The sequence below is a fragment of the Carassius carassius genome, chromosome 48 (assembly GCF_963082965.1).
Source record: "Carassius carassius chromosome 48, fCarCar2.1, whole genome shotgun sequence".
Classification (NCBI taxonomy): domain Eukaryota; kingdom Metazoa; phylum Chordata; class Actinopteri; order Cypriniformes; family Cyprinidae; genus Carassius; species Carassius carassius.
The window spans coordinates 17,083,453-17,101,867 of NC_081802.1; the positions used below are offsets into that span (position 1 = coordinate 17,083,453).

General features: G+C 35.2%; 1 protein-coding gene across 5 annotated transcripts in view; it reads left to right on the forward strand.

Annotated features, from left to right (window-relative positions):
- LOC132131188 (dedicator of cytokinesis protein 3-like) overlaps positions 1 to 18,415 on the forward strand; it is a 181,724-nt gene that overhangs the window by 109,286 nt on the left and 54,023 nt on the right. For all 5 annotated transcript variants that reach the window (XM_059543182.1, XM_059543183.1, XM_059543184.1 and 2 more), the window contains exons 7-9: positions 6,145 to 6,229; positions 12,071 to 12,112; positions 13,489 to 13,640. In XM_059543182.1, the coding sequence (XP_059399165.1) occupies positions 6,145 to 6,229; positions 12,071 to 12,112; positions 13,489 to 13,640 (279 nt within the window). The remainder of the gene's footprint in view (positions 1 to 6,144; positions 6,230 to 12,070; positions 12,113 to 13,488; positions 13,641 to 18,415) is intronic.

Genomic DNA, 18,415 nt, shown 5'->3' on the forward strand with positions numbered 1-18,415 from the left:
GTCAGAGCAGTTCTGGAGATGTTGTTCATGTGTTCACGTCCTTATTTAGTGAGACAGCAGATGCTAAAATTAATGCGAGCTTCACGCGCGCTTCAGTGTGTGCTGGTGACACAATGGCTGCATGGCACCAGAATCTTGCCTGGCGCGCTGCTGCTGCTGTAGATGACATAGAGGGAGGCCACCGACAGACCAGGCTCTTGTCTTCATGACAACAATTTCAACTTTTTTTTTACACACCTACACCTTCATGTTAAGCATAAATATAAAGCCTACTCATAAAGGACACCGTCAACAGTATTGGCGGCAAAATAGACTATGTTTGACAGGTGCAATATTTGAAAATCGATAATTATTTATAAATTTTTTTAATTACATTTATATCTGAATTTACGTCAACCTATAGACTTTCAAACATCAAAATGTCATGAATTAATATATATGTGTGTACAAAATGACATATAAACATATTTTCCTATTCTATTTTGCCTGAAAACACTTCCAACACGCTTGCGTGTCACGTGAAAAATAGGCGTCAGTTCTATTTCTACCATACACGCATTTGCGCGTCTCACGCAGGCAGTCTGCAAGCTCTAACTTGTTAACATGGGAGCCGAATTAAAAACGGACACGCCACGCAGCTGAGACGCTTAGGCATCCAGTGTGTCACCGCGCTGATAAATGAAGTCGCGCTTCTGCTCCATTCATTAACACAGACACGCAGAACATGCAGGATTCATATTTAAATAGACTGTTCAGGCTTAATATTTACAGATATTAGTCCATATCGTGATTTGATTTAAGTGCAATGACCTATTTTTGATTAATTCATTCAAAATTTGGCAAATTTCGCGCCATTCCGCGTTAAACTGTAAATTCCGTTTATATGACTGGATTCCACGATTCCCTCTGCGTTTTCTGCATCGCCAAAATCATAGGGTCCTAGTTGTGGTATGCCAGCTCTATCTTTCAATGGACACACGCCACGCATTCTCTTTACGTTTGCCTGCGCCCTCAAATCAATACACTGCTGACTCCTTGCAGTCTATGCTTGCAGTATGCGATTGGCGCTTGTGTCTCCTTCCGCTTTGTGGGTGACGTAAACTCGTTGTCACATAAAAAAAAATCATTGCGAAATAGTGGTGGAAATTATGATTCTTTCTAGAGATTCGTTCATTTTCAGTTCGTTCACCAAAATGATTCGTTCAGAATCGTTCACTGATTCGTTCAGTGATCATTTTTCCGTATTACACAAAATATGACAGCAGGTGGCAAAAAAGGGTGTATTATGTGTTTTTTCTTAACTCAACGAACGTATTCACTTGTTACAAAAACTGACCTGGCTTTATAAAAATGTGTGCATAATCGCATTCAATATATTAAGTCTAATTAAGTTGTTCAGATGAACAAAGCACGAGGTTTTCTTGCCTAATTAGCATTTTAATTGTTTGATCAGATAGGTTGTATATTACAAATTCACATTCATAAATCGTGGATTAAACGTTGAGTTCTGTATGCTAAATATCAAAACAAGCGTATGTGCACAGTAACTGTAACTGCGCTTTGCATCATGCTAAATGGCAGACTAACCCGGTTTACTCTCATTAATTTCGTTCACGAACGAGATAAGCTATACCAGTTCATTTCATTCACGAACGACGTATCCGTTCATTCAACTCATTCACGAACGACATGTGTGCCAGTTCAGTCATTTCATTCACGAACGAGATGTACTAAATCATTCAACTCGTTCACGAACGACATGGGTATCAGTTCAGTCATTTAATTCACGAACGATAAGATCTCTAGATCTCGTTCAGACTCATATGAAACTAGTTGAAGGGCGTATTCGTTCACTACATTCAACAAATCACATGCTATGTCACATCTCATAATCGAAGGCTATTGGCTCGAGGTTGAGTAATTCTTTGACAGGATGAAATGGTTGTTAACCGGTTCATTGAGCTGCGCATGCGCTGCTTATAGCGCCACGCTGCTGTGGAAAGAGGAACTTCAGTGAACGAGAAATATGAGTCAGTGGATTGCGTGAACGAGAACGATTCGTTCACCTAAAAGATTCGTTCAAAAAGAATGATTCGTTCACGAACGACACATCACTATTGCGATAGAACCTGACGTGAAACTTAAGATAAATTAAAAGAGGCTTCAAGGCAGAGGAATTTGCCTCGATAATTTTTTGTAATCGAGTTACTCGAGTTACTCGAGGAATCGTTTCAGCCCTAGATGTAATTATATAAAACATACAAGCACACCAGACCGCCAAAATGAAAGTCATGGGGTTCATCTCTTATAGCAAAGAATGAAAGGCCAAAACAGTCATTTAGAGGTCAGATGAACCAAGTATTGCAGTGTATCAGCATCTGTGTCAGGCACACGTTGAACACTCATCTCTCTTCTTCAAGGTCACCTGGAGATTCACTTCTGCAGTGAGGCACTTTGTGGTTCTGGGCTTTCAGCAGTAAATCACTGCCAGGTCTTCAGATCAGCAAACTAACAGATAATTGAGTAAATGGGATGAAATGGATTTGAGATGGGAGTACTTACCGATATGTTCTATAAATACTTGAAGGATGAGTTGAAGAGCATCTCAAGTGTTTTTCAAACAATTTAATAATGTTTTCATTATGTGTGAACTACGGCATGCAAAGTTTTTTTATTTATTTAATATCATGAGATGGCAGAGTGCAAGAAAACAATGAAGTCTGAAGTAACTGCTTACTTAAATTATCTTGTTCCTCTCAATCTGCTCAATACTATACTACATACTAAAATACTACACAAAAAATATGTAAAAAATATATTATGTAAGTCCAAATTATGTAAACTAAGGTAAAACCCGAATTCCGGAAAAGTTGGGACGTTTTTTAAATTTTAATAAAATGAAAACTAAAGGAATTTCAAATCACATGAGCCAATATTTTATTCACAATAGAACATAGATAACGTAGCAAATGTTTAAACTGAGAAATTTTACACTTTTATCCACTTAATTAGCTCATTTAAAATTTAATGCCTGCTACAGGTCTCAAAAAAGTTGGCACGGGGGCAACAAATGGCTAAAAAAGCAAGCAGTTTTGAAAAGATTCAGCTGGGAGAACATCTAGTGATTAATTAAGTTAATTGATATCAGCTCTGTAACATGATTAGCTATAAAAGCTTTGTCTTAGAGAAGCAGAGTCTCTCAGAAGTAAAGATGGGCAGAGGCTCTCCAATCTGTGAAAGACTGCGTAAAAAAAATGTGGAAAACTTTAAAAACAATGTCCCTCAACGTCAAATTGCAAAGGCTTTGCAAATCTCATCATCTACAGTGCATAACATCATCAAAAGATTCAGAGAAACTGGAGAAATCTCTGTGCGTAAGGGACAAGGCCGGAGACCTTTATTGGATGCCCGTGGTCTTCGGGCTCTCAGACGACACTGCATCACTCATCGGCATGATTGTGTCAATGACATTACTAAATGGGCCCAGGAATACTTTCAGAAACCACTGTCGGTAAACACAATCCGCCGTGCCATCAGCAGATGCCAACTAAAGCTCTATCATGCAAAAAGGAAGCCATATGTGAACATGGTCCAGAAGCGCCGTCGTGTCCTGTGGGCCAAGGCTCATTTAAAATGGACTATTTCAAAGTGGAATAGTGTTTTATGGTCAGACGAGTCCAAATTTGACATTCTTGTTGGAAATCACGGACGCCGTGTCCTCCGGGCTAAAGAGGAGGGAGACCTTCCAGCATGTTATCAGCGTTCAATTCAAAAGCCAGCATCTCTGATGGTATGGGGGTGCATAAGTGCATACGGTATGGGCAGCTTGCATGTTTTGGAAGGCTCTGTGAATGCTGAAAGGTATATAAAGGTTTTAGAGCAACATATGCTTCCCTCCAAACAACGTCTATTTCAGGGAAGGCCTTGTTTATTTCAGCAGGACAATGAAAACCACATACTGCAGCTATAACAACAGCATGGCTTCGTCGTAGAAGAGTCCGGGTGCTAACCTGGCCTGCCTGTAGTCCAGATCTTTCACCTATAGAGAACATTTGGCACATCATTAAACGAAAAATACGTCAAAGACGACCACGAACTCTTCAGCAGCTGGAAAACTATATATGGCAAGAATGGGATCAAATTCCAACAGCAAAACTCCAGCAACTCATAGCCTCAATGCCCAGACGTCTTCAAACTGTTTTGAAAAGAAAAGGAGATGCTACACCATGGTAAACATGCCCCGTCCCAACTATTTTGAGACCTGTAGCAGAAATCAAAATTGAAATAAGCTCATTTTGTGCATAAAATTGTAAACTTTCTCAGTTTAAACATTTGCTATGTTATCTATGTTCTATTGTGAATAAAATATAGGCTCATGAGATTTGAAAGTCTTTTAGTTTTCATTTTATTAAAATTTAAAAAACGTCCCAACTTTTCCGGAATTCGGGTTGTACACTATACGTGTAAACATACAAGGGGTGAGACTATGCCCAAGCTAAACAACGAAAAACTAACATTAGTGTTACGGTCCCTACAAAGGTCTAGGAGTTTAAAGGGACGCATAACATAATAGATGGACACGGCTGGAGTATCCCAAAATAATGCTTTATTTTAACACAAAATACTCACAAAAGTAAAGAAATAACTAAACTAACAGAAACAGGCTGGGGCTCCCTACTCCAAAATAACAACAAGATAGGAGCAGGAGACGATGTGGTAATGGAGTGGCTGGCAGAGAGAGCATGAAAAGGTCCACCTCCTTCCATTTTATAGCCTCGTTTCCCCAGCTCGACCAATCAGAATCTGAAGACAAAAAAGAATTAAGAAATGAGCACTACTAATTATTTGAGGACTGTGGGCCGGGGCGTACGTGAGACATGCGTAACAATTATTCTGTTTGTGTAATGATGCAGTATTTCGCTCCTGACAGACAGCGATCATTAAAACCCGTGAAGTGAGAGTGGAACATGTCTCACTTGAAACAATTCCTGAAAATCATAGCTATCAGCCAACTTCAGCGATGGACAAAATAAAACAGTTTTGGATCGGCTTGAACCCAGCTTTCATATGGTGTCAAAACTTAAAAAAGTTCAAATTTCATCATGTGTTGGGTTTTCCAAGATCGTATCAAATATGTTGTGTATGACTGCAAGAGAGATAATTCCGTCTCAGTAGCAAGACATTTAAATACGGAGAAAACGTTTGACGTAGCAAATTAGAGGCATTCACGCTGAAGTTGTGGAGTATTGCTATAACCACTTAATTATCACATAATAAGTTTATTACTGTCTGTTTACACAAAGTCATCAACAAATCGATTTATCTATGCACTGATACAAGCCAATGATGCAGGATTTCTCTCTAGAGAACTACTTTGCATTAAGATATTCAGAAAATATGCACATTTATAAGCATACCCCTGGCTAGGCAGGGGGGCTGGGTGATGCTAATGCTAATGCTTTGATTGCACAACAACCGGAGCAAAATAACTTTAGTAATGTCTTAGCAACCAGTCAAACACCCTAACATCCACCTATCCTGTCAAACACTCTGAAAATCTTAGCTATGCGACAGCTAGTTTACTTTAATGTTAATGTTAGCATTACTAGCATTATTGTCTTCTGTTTGACTCTTTCCATTTTTCCACTCAGGACGTTGATGGGATTTTATTTACATCTGGGATGTCTGAGAGAACAAGTGTTGATGTTATATTAAGATATGCCATTCCATCACTTCCATAGTTAGGTTATGAGGGCAACACCTGTTTCTATAGAGCTACGGTATGACAGCTGCAGGTAGCGCTAAAGCTAGCAGCTTACCACATGAGCCTCCCAGTTTTAACAGCTCTGTGTAGATAAACCTGGGAAGAAGTGTGGAAAACTTGTCTAGAATCATCCTTATGTCATTTTTTTCCAATCTAGCTGTCCATCACATTGCACTGTGAGATATTATAGTATAGCAATGTACCGATTTGTGGATTTAAAAAAAAGATACAGCATGGCTAAATGCCCATGACAACAGGTGGACACAACAGCTTGACAGATTTTCTGTTCATTTATCATCCACAATATTATACATTCTAAGTATTTCAGTCTTGAGGAATCTAGGTTAATCTCTGCCCTGTTGTCTTCTTGTGTTCAACAGACACTTAGGTTTAGATCTTGTACCCAGGAAGGAGTTCGAAATGGTCGATGCGGACCAGATCAGTGTTTCGGATCTCTATAAAATGGTAAGTACACAGATTGCATTCCCATCAGTTTGCGATGTGTGCATTTTCATCACTGAAGCAGTAAATTGCTACTGCCTCCTCTGTTGGATGTTAGGAGAACATAAAATAGATGTTTTTGCAATGTTTTTGGTTTAAAATTCATGCTATTTGCTTCCTTTATTCAAATAATGTTATTTATGGGATGCTTGGGCAGAAAATGACACTTTACAAATTATGCACTGAATGTGTGCTTAATGCAAACCTCATTTTTTGCAGAATTATTTGCTTATAGCATTATGATTTTACAGTTCTGGTTTGAATTATTATATAAGCATGTTTGTAAGTATGCACATAAAAAAGAAAATAAAAATAAAGTATGACATCATAAAAAACACAAAAAAAAATTTTTGTGCAGTACTTAGAATGATATATATATTAATCCAGGTCATTATTTATTTGTGATAATAAAACAGTTTAGTTTGTTTTGTGCAGTTGTAGTAACGTCCTTTATGTTGGTTTATACGTGTCTATTTTCAAGTGTTTTTGTTGCTTTTGCTGCAAGTTCTTCAAAATGAGTTTATTAATATCGGAGTCATCCGTGCAAACGAGAGCAGGAATTCATGTTTTAATGTATTTCTGCAACTGTTGCATATGTGCATAATGTAGGCATAATGTGCGGATATTGCAGAGTTCCCACCTGTAGAATGAGCTGAACAATTAGAAAGCAGAAATGTTTTAAATACTCTATTAGAGGGCAGATTCCCAAGACTCCTCATCAGACTGAAACATTAACATATTCTATTTCCCAGAAAGCCTCAAAGCGTGTTTACAGCTTTATGGAACAGTTACCCTTTGGAGTTTAATAAGGAAAAATACTGGAATTTTTTTTTAGCTTTTGATTATATTTTATCTTCCATCAGTAATTCACTTTATTCTCTAGACTCCTATTGGACGATGATAATTTATTGGAAACGGGTTTTGACACCAGCATCTGTTTCTAACAGGTGCTTCTGAATTGCAGCTTGTGGAAAAGCTTCTAATACTGTACATTTATTTTCTTCACACAATTTCTGGATCTTTTTTATGATGTCTGCATAAGTTTGTGCCATATGCAAGTATCTATGTCTGGGTTTGTGTGGGACTGAATTTGTGTGCCCACTGTGTAATATGACAGCAAAGGGGATAAATTTACCTCTGCACTCTACCTGTATTCTGCAGTTAAGGATATCTATAGCTTTTTCCACAAGCTGCAATCCAAAAGCACCTGTTAGAAACAGATGCTGGTCTCAAAAAAACATCATAAACATAATCTAAAATCTACACATACTGGCACGTTTCACGGGAATTGAGGAGTAAGGAGATGCAGGAGATTTCTTCAACATGGAATCTTGTGAAAACACGAACTCAGGTAAAGGTTAAGACATATAAGACCAGACACTGGGACACTATTTAAACACAACAGGATGAGACAAGACGCACCTGGGATACAAACGAAACCAACGAGAAAATTCCTGGAATAAAAACAATCAACACAGAGGAGCAAAAACACACACAAAACACGAGGACAGAGTCTGACACATACGCAAGATTAAAGGTACAGGTTGTACGACATGCCACTAGAGGGCGCACTACCAAAACAATAACAATCGCGTGGTTTGATGACGCTAAGAAGGAGCGTGGGATGATGGGATTTGTTGATGCCCCACGTTTGGCGCCCCATAATACTAATCTTGTTGATCGCTATAATAGCATACGTTTTCTGTAAAGATACGAATTAAAACAACTCACCTGTCGAGTAAAAGACAAGCGAGATCGGCATCTCTTTCTAGTTGAAGGTTGTTGCGAAGCTACTTCCGCATTTGTCCACGACTCTGTTGTCATGTGGTTTCTACGTCAGTAAAGGCAGTAACAAAGGGTAACTAACGTCATTGACTGGCGACTGCACTTCCCCCGTGTCACTGTTTAGAATGGGAATTTTCTCATGATTTTCAAGTAGTTGAAAACATTAGAGATATTGTTAGTAACCAGCTGGACAAGATATATAACACTAGCCTAGTGGATTTTGGATATTTTACTGCAAAAATCTTACAAATTGTACCTTTAACATTGTTAATATAATAAAATATTTGTTTAATGTGATGAAATATTAGCTTGTGTGTTTCAATTCGGGCGAAAAAAAGAAAATTTAGCATATATCTAATATATCACAATATTTATGTGTGTGTACTGTATATATATATATACAAACCAGGCAGCTATTTTTTATATTAAATGTGTATAGTTTATTAATAACTTTTATCAATATTGTCAAATTCCACACATTGACTTCCATTTTAAGTACTGTAAATTAATTTGAATCAGTGCTTTGAGACGAATCGATGTTTTGAATCGGACCATTAAAACGAATCAAATTTCTCAAATCTATTTTTTGCTGCTAGGTTTAGATTAGAGATATTAAAATATTCACTGTCTTTTGGAAAATATTATTTCAGCCTTAATGAAACTTAAAAAGAAGCCTGTCAATATGATATTGGTATCCATGGTGTTCCGTAATTTATATTTGCAACATAATAATAATAATAATAATAATAATCATCATCATTTTTGTTATTATTACTGATGTTTTATATTTATTATTTGTTATATGCATACTATTAAATGTTTACAATGTACAGTGTATTACACATATATTTAAATGTATTAATATTTATCATTTTTAAAGCATGTCAAATGGCACACATTCACTTCCATGTTTAATTAAATCAAGCTGAATCAGTTCTTTGAAACAAATCAGTGTTTGGAATCAGAAATTAATGAAGTACTCAAATCCAACGGTTTCTGTTACTAGGTTTAAAGCAGAGATGCTGTTGAAACTGTTACGTAAAATATTATATCTCATATAATTTTGATATTCCTGATATTGATTAATTTCATTTTGACAACATTTTTCCTTCAGCCATTAAATTTACAAAGTTAGAGAGAAACGGAAAGAGGTTGGAGGAACTAGTGAAGAGAAAAGAGAACTATTCGAAGGGCTATTCTTTTTGGGCTAAATTCAGAGGAAAAGCCAACACTCCAGTGTAGAGTAGGTTTAAGTGCTAGCCAAATGTTGAGGTCACAGAGAGATTTGTATAGCTTGATATGTGGGAGGCGGAGGAGTTTCACACAAATACCAAAAATATAGAAAGAAACAAGCTTCTCAAGAGAACAGAGAGAGAGATTTGAGAAGACTTTAACTTGGCCTCTGGCAGCAGAGAGCACTGAAGCGGCAGAGAATCGAGACCTTTCGTTTTCTTAGAAGTTGATGCTGAATTGTCTCCAGGGAAGCAAAAGATAGATGAAATCAAAGAGTTCTGGATTACACATGCACTGTTCACACACCATTTACTTTATCTGTCTGTTTTCACTTTCACTATCCATTCCATCATTTTTTGGCTTCTGCAGTAACAATGTCCAGAAAAGAAATTTTAAAGTTGATGTTCCCTTTTCCCCTTGTTGCAAAACAATGACATAGGCATTGACATTCTTTGTCTCTATTCGAAAACTCAGTTTTACAGTTTTACAGTCATTAGATAGAAAACATCAAGTTCATATGGTAGTTCAATTTATTGAATTTAATTAAAATATATATTTTTCATAAATTATCAATTTATTATTAAACAAATATAAACAAGTCACTTGGCAAGTAAATACACATTGAAAGCAATTTATGTAATGTTAAATGTAGTGTTATCATGTAATTGCTGGCAACCATTGTGCATCAAAAAGGCATGTCATAACATATATATATATATATATATATATATATATATATATATATATATATATATATATATTAGTGCTGTCAATGTTAACGCGTTGACGCATGCGATTAATTTTTGTCTGGTTTAACGTGTCAAAATATTTAACGCAATTAACGCAGCATCCGTATTTTCTGCCATCCGTTGGCTAGCTTTACATATGATCACGCTCTTATTCATTTAAATGCTTTTAAACATTTCAAGCGCGGCAAGACAAAAGATAATGCGCTGTCTGTGAATGCCCTTATGTGACACATACCCACGTACACACACACACACACACACACACACACATAGACAGGGCGCCAGAATCCAGTTCTCTTAAGCGCTTGAACTAACAATAAACATCCCAAAGTGCCAGTTTTGTCTATTATCCTCATAAGAGCAATCTTAAATGATTTATATAAAGTCTAAAATGAACAAAAAGAGTTGTGAGAGAATGAGGCGAGATCCATAGACAGTATATAAACGGTGAGATCCGCGTGTCTGTCTGCTCTTAAAGGGACAGCAGCCAATAAAGCTTCCTGTCAGTAAAGTTAAAGAACAAAGGGAACAGAGAAAATGAACAGAATTTTTTTTTTTATTATTATTTTTTATTTAAAAAAAAAATTATTTTCATGTAGGCACTCACCCTCTGTAGCCATATTATGCAATGCATTATTATTATAAATATATTATTATTATATTATAATATAATGTCTGCCAAATGAGTAACACAGTTTTATTCCGCAAAAGAACTGCACATATATTGATTTAAGTTAGTCAGGGGCTGAAGTCTCACAGAAGCATGTTGTAACATGGCAGTACAATCTGCCAGGCTCACAGTGCCGCAAGGCGCTATTTTAGATTAATGTGTCCCGTTAGGCACACGTTTAGCCTCCCTGATGGTGAGAGTGAGAACAGAAGGAAAGATATTTGTTTTCAGATGTTTCTCAGTTCAGCCTGAATTCCTCAACTGGGTTTGGAAATGAAGCACTACTCCCTTGTTGTCGAGCACTATATCAAGGAAATCGCACTTTTCCTCTTGAGATGTGCATGCAGGTTTGATGATTCCCTTTCCTGGTCCTGCTTGTGAAGGTAATTTTAGTGATGCTTACTAAGGAAAGCATCACTATGAGCAAACACCACTTGAAACCACATCCAGAACACCTTAGCAACAACAAGCTATACCCTAGCAACCACTCAGACCACTTGACTAATAACTTGCAATGTCCTATACAAGGTACCCTAGCAATCACATTATAGAAATGTCACCACAGTTGCCCAAAATAGTCTAGCAATCACCTAGCAACAACAAGCAAGTACCCATAACACCCTAGTAACTGGAAGGCAAGTGCTAAAAACCATTGAGAAGACAGTGGCTACATAGTGATATCACTACACCCAGAAACTGGAAATCAGAGTACTTACAACTTGGAAGGCACAATCTATTTTGTATTTTGTGCTTGTGAGTTTTGCATACCTCTTCCCGCCATGCATTCACTGATGGGGGTTTGTGTTGAATGCTGGGTAATTTATTCTAAACACACAGTCAAAAGCACTGAAGAGAAAGATGCATGCTAAGAAACACAGACTCATAAGTCACCGAAGCTCCCGGGCACGATGTGCGTATGTGTGTGTTTGCGCGTTTCACCATGTGATTATGAGCAAGTGTTTTCTGCTTGGGGTTTGTGCTGACGATGTCTCTGTGAATATGATTAATCTAGATGTAGATATCTCATGAGATATTGCTCTCTACATCCATACAGCATTGTGGGAAAATATTTAATCCCTTAAGCAAGCGTCTTATTTCCTCACTTAGAGATCAAACAGGAAATCCGTTTCCCTTTGATTCTTGAATTATGAATTATTTTAGTGTGATATTGTTTTATGTTTGAAGATACTGTGCGTAGTATGCACAATATACGCTTCCATATGAAACACATTCATTATAATGGCCAGGTTTTTTTTCAGCTAGGATGATATGTCTAACTGCTGTCAGCATGCTTTGTACATCATGGATTTAAATCTGACATATGACAACCGTGTTTAACTTTCTCTCTCTCTTTCTCTCGGTTGACAGCACCTATCCAGCAGACACAGCGTCCAGCAAAGCACATCCCAGGTATATTTGTCATCCTCAGCACCATCCGAGGACTTGTCAGGAATGCTTAGAGACGTTAACTTACAGAACATTTTGTAGGTCATGCTTCACCATGGGCAAAAATGTGACATTTTGATCCAAACACCTCGTTTACTCTGTTTTGGTCATGCTAAAAGACCTTTTACAGTTATGTATAAAGCACTAGTTTGAATATAGGTCATTAGTAAAACAGGCACATAGAATAACCATGTCATGCCATGCCATAACATAACAAAACAACGTAACATGTAATGCAATGCCACAACATCACATTGCATGTAATGAAATACCACAACATAATATCACGTAACGTGTAATGATGTAACATCAAGTTGTTTTATAGTTTTACATGTCATATTGCTATATGTTATGTAATATTGTGTTATATCATGAGGTGTATTGTGACGTGGCATATCATGCTGAAGTATATCGCATCATGTGAGATTTGGTTACATGTTTTGTTATAGCGTTACATGTTATTTTATTGTTATATGTAATGTAATGTGTTTTTGTATCATGTTGTGATATGTTCCTATGTGTTATGGCATTTCCTGCTATCACACCATGAGATATATGGTTGCATGTTATAGCATTGTGTCCTTTATCATTATATGTTATTAAGTGTTTTGTTGATATGTCAAGTTTTGGTATATCTTTTTGGCATAGCTTGCTGTGGTATTGTGTTACATGTTTTTAAAAAAGGTGTCGCATTCTTATATGTTATGCAATGATGTGTTGTTATATAATGTTGTGGTATGTTATTTCATGGCATGCTGTGGTATATCACAAATTGTGATATATTTTTACGTTATTGTATAGCATTACGTTACATCATTAAATGTTTTGCAATGTCTTGCTACGGTATATTGTTACATGTTGTTATATATAAAAACACATGTAACAACACATACACAATAAAATTAACAAAATTAGATAACATCATGTTATGTCATGATGTGGGATATAAAGTTATGTGATATATCGTTGCATGCTATGTTATAGCGTTACATGTTATGATGTTATATATTTTGTCATGTGTTATATCATTCTGTGGCATTGTTACATGTCATAACATTACAATGTAACTATATGACTTTACAATATAAAATAGCAAAATATACAGTTCAGTGACGTAACAATATAACATAATATGTAATGATATAACATAATATGGAACAATATACCTTGTAACATAACATAGCAATATAAAATAACATCACAATATTCCATTAAATGACTTTGCACATGCTGTATTATCATAAGACACATAAAAACATTACAGAATAACAACAGAACATGTACTGTAACAAACATCTCATGACATAATGTAAAGCTGTTGTTCATTATGTGTTTTTTAGGATGGCGGAAGACTAAGACACGGGGATTCGTGTCGAATGCCTGTGCCGCACCATCTCTTTGTCAACCTAAAGAGCTTCACATACAACACCATCGGCGAGGACACAGACATCTTCTTCTCTTTGTATGACCTGAGAGAAGGCAAGCAAATCAGGTAGGAAGTGTGTCATTTATAAGTTTGCGAACACATTCCACAGTTGTGCCCCTCCCCCACTCAAGCTTTTTACAATGGAGATACTTTCACTGGTAATTATCCAAGAAACAGAAAAAAAGAAAAAAGGAAACGTACATGAGGTCCAATATGCAAAAAAAGTAAGCCATAATTTTTTAAATGTCAAGGTCTCGGAATGAAAAGCTTGTGCAAATTCCGCCTACATGTACATAGGCCACTTTTTTTTTTTTTCTTTTTTCTTTTTTTTTTTTTTCTTTTACAATAATTCAAAATGGCACAGAGAACTGTGAAACAACAGAAAGATGAGATAAGGACAAGAGACCTTGAGGAAGTATTCATGTAAAATATCTCTTCGCTTCAACTATGCTATTAAGACATCTTAAGTTTCAATGTAGCATTTCAAGGAAAATGACGACCTAAACCAATTTTTAGTCTCTCTAACTAAAACTTGTTGCCAAAATATATTGTTTTAGATTAATTTTATACAGCCAGATTTTTGTTCAGTATTGGCAGTGGTAATTCTCTGCAGTTTCCAGGAAAAATTTACACTATTGGCAGTAAATGTATGATACAGGAACAGATTATTGATTATTGATTTTACAATACTTTTATAAGCTCCATATGCAGGGTTCAACGGGGCAAAAGGCACACCTTAAGAAACAAATTTGCTTTGCATTACATATATATATATATAGTGTATATACATTTTTGCATTGAACATTTATGGATCAACAGTTTAATAAATCATACAAGTGGTTTATTTTGTTTAAAAACCTTATAAATAAATGAAGTGGGGGGGGTCTTTTACCCCACAAACCAGGTAAAAGGCTCAACATTATGGCAAAAGACACACAGTATTGAAACAAATACTGTAGCTAAAATATTTAATAATGTACTGTATATGTTAATACTCTTTCAAAACAATCACTTTTGCAATGTTTGTACTGTTTTCAGCTATATATATATGCATTGGCTTTATATCGGCTATCGGTCCCCCTTTCCAAGATATCGGCTGTCAAAAAAAACAATATCGGTTAACCACTAATAAAAAAGTATATTTTAAAAATACAGTAAAGAATCTGAGAGCATTGAAGGAAATCCCATGATAATTTAATATAGATTCAGAGTATTAACAAAAAAGTACATTTTATTATATGGTAACGATGGTTTCATTATAAACAAATTAATATATGCTGTTTACCATCTGAATCTTAACTATGTCATGTCAACAAATGAAAAAGTCAGCTATCTATTTACGTATAATCATGTTAATAATCGTGCCTTTTGCCCCACCAGCAGGGGTGCTTTTTACCCAAATACTATCCTAATACATTTTCTTCCGTTATTTAAAAACTATTGCTTTAATTACCTTAAACTTAACTAAAATTAATTTAGAGAACCTTTGTCTCAAAATATATTCAGTTATTTTAACAATTTGCTACTTATCTACAACATAAAACAACATAAAATATAAGATCAAATTAGCACAGAATCAACTTTGCGCTGCTTTCTGCAATCATGTCAAGGATCAGCCAAATTTGCATGTGCATCTTGAAAAGCGGATGTTTTGGAAAGTGCTATGGCATGTTTTCATGCCATCTAGTGGTTTAGAGGAAAAATCAAAGGTGCCTTTTACCCGGGGCGCCTTTAGACATGTTGTACCCTGTGGCTTTTCTGATGTGTTAAACTTGCTTGGTAGCGCACCTGGTACAGCATTACACTTCTGTATGTGTGGCTTTTCGGATGTAGTAAACTTGCACAGTGACACACCTGGTACAGCAATATAAGTGACAAAAGACCTGTAGAATCAAGCAAAAATGGCATGGTTGCTTCTGCAAATGGCTTTTTATCTCACGTTTGCTTTTGTTAACACTGTCGGTTAAGTTTAGTGGTTCTATGTAATTGGTACTTTTTTTTTTTTTTCACGATGAGACATTAATCTTTTAGTACCACTTACTGGACATTTCACTTCCGAACCTTCAATAATTAATTAAAACGCTGTCAGATGTACATTTATCTGTTTCAGATAAAACTAAATGCACTTTTAGCAATTTCACTAAGAGTTCATTTCATTTGGCTTTTTGAGATAAGGCCGCTATGACTTTTCTTGAGGATCTTGATATTAGTTGGACTAGAAATGGCGCTTGTCAAAATCAGGAAGTAGAATTGCTTTCCAGTGGACCAGGGAAACTACAAGAGCAACTCTCTTAAGGGAAGTCGAGATTCAGGGACTATGATAAACTCATGTGAGACTCAAGGATGAGGAGATTCTATCTTCTGTTATACGACGAAAGCTTGTTTTGTTTTTCCTCATGTAAATGTTGAGAGAAAAAAGGCCACTGGCAGATTCCTCCAGTGGGAATGTTTAAAAACTAATTCATGCACTTCATTAATTAAATTAGAGAAGCGTTTGTAGGCCACTAAGAGACGATTGCTTAAATGTTTCTCTTTGAAGAAATGGTTCAATAAGATCGCTTTCATCCTTTTGAATGGAGAAAGAAACAAAACAAATAAAATAATATGATGTGTTGTGTTGTTCACTTCAGGCTCACCTTAAACAGTCGTGTTGCATCATCATCTGTCAAAGCGGCACAGGTTAGCATGGCTGTTTTTGTGTGTTTGTGTGATTTCAAAGCCTTGATCTGCAGAAAGCGCAGTGTGTTGTTGGTGTTTGTCCTGAGGGAGGCTGCTCTCATGAGAGATCCCGTGCTGCTCAGTCTCACCATGGAGACAGAACGATTTCTCTACCTCACATTTCATTTCCAGTGTTCTCATTCCATATTCCCACTGAGAGCTTTTGACCATGTCTAGACAGCGTTTTGTGTGTGAGTTAAGCTTAGCTTTTTATCATTCTTCCCCCTGCAGTTCTTTAGAATGGAAAGCATACGTCGTTTAAAAAAAAAACACAAATCAGTGCAGTGCTTTTTGAGGTAAAACATGTTTATTATTATTATTATTATTATTATTATTATTATTATTATTATTATTATTATTATTATTATTATTATTATTATTATTATTATTATTATTATTATTATTATTAATAATAATAACTGCTGATGTTACTAAGCCCTGTTTGTTCAAACAAATAAATAAATAAAAATATAACATTTATAAACTTTTTTTTTAATTTAATGTACATTTTTCTCAAAACATCTTGTTACAGGAATAAATTGGTTGCAAATAATATTTATTTCGACATGGGTGAATATATTTGTATTCTTATTACAACTACTCTTAGTCATTTGTTTCTCACTCCTTTTGCAGATTATATTTATAATTATATATTTTTTTCTTTTTTTCCCCTAGTGATTTCTTGCAGTAAATGTATACAGTATATAACATCTATGTCATTGTTTACTTTTATTATAGCCAACTTATTTAATTAAATAAATGCAATCAGTTGATCACTCAGTAATAATTTTTCCATATAATTTATATAACATTTCCAATGATATATATATATATATATATATATATATATGAATGAGACTAAATGTTATTTTGATATGTAAAAAAAGACTTGAAAAAATTTATTCATCAAAAAAATGCATTAATACCAAAAAAGATGTAGTTGTTTCTTTTTTATTAAATAATAATAATAATAATAATAATAATAATAATAAAATAAGACTGTGGATTTAAGTAATTCGCATATATATTGAATTAAATATATGATATAAAAAATACATAAATGAATAAATTGCTATTTATTTATTTATCCAAATTCAAGATTTGAAACAGTCACTAAAAACAAGCTTTAATGTTATATTGAAATTCGGCTTTTCTTGTTGTAATGCAGTTTAGATATTTTTACTGAAAGCAAAACAAGATACCGATTAAGATTTTATTTTTTTATTTATTCATTTGAGTCTCCAGTCTGCTTATTTTTTCTTTTACCTGAACAAATGTTCTTTTAAGGAATTTGACATGATATGTTAATTGGTGCCAACCCATCCATGTAATCACTGAAATGATTAATATTATCACAGATTATATGTTTGACTAACTACAGTACATCGTGATTTCAAATCTTGAAAAATACACCAAAAGGCCTCATCTTATATAAATGGCAGCAGCCAAAGAAAGCCGGCCAAATGATTATTCACACAGCACCCACAGAGCTGCATCTCTCTCTCTCTCTCTCTCTCTCTCTCTCTCTCTCTCTCCACCCACTCCTCATACTTTTGACAAGCTGCTAATGGTGGCTCTGCCTCCCTCTCAAAAGCTGTCTGACCCTGGAGTGGGCCACAGTTTCAATCCAGAATTATATCTCGCCTGGTCAAGACTGAAAAGAGGAACGTACTGTACACAGCTGTTTTTAGTTAAAGATATTTCCAGATGATTGACGTTTGTCTCGTTGCGCCATGACAAACATATTCAGAGACATATTCATATCCAACTGTAAGCATCTGCACCGCTGCAGTCTGTCTGTGTCTTATTCTAGCACTGCACATGTGTGTTCTGTGTTTGACCAAAAAGTGAAAGAAGTGAGAAAAGAGTGGAAAATTTAAAATTGTTATTGTTATTATTATTATTATTATTATCTGACAATATAATAATATATAATCATCATCATAGAAAAAAAAAAGAATAAAAGAAAACATTGTTGTTATTGTTTATGATGTTGGTATAAAAAAAAAGGAAAACATTATTATTATTGATGTAATTATTATTATTTATTTTTTTCTTTGATTGATTGATGTTTAGCATGTTCTGTTTCGTAACTACTTGTTTGAAAATAAATAATAAAAATA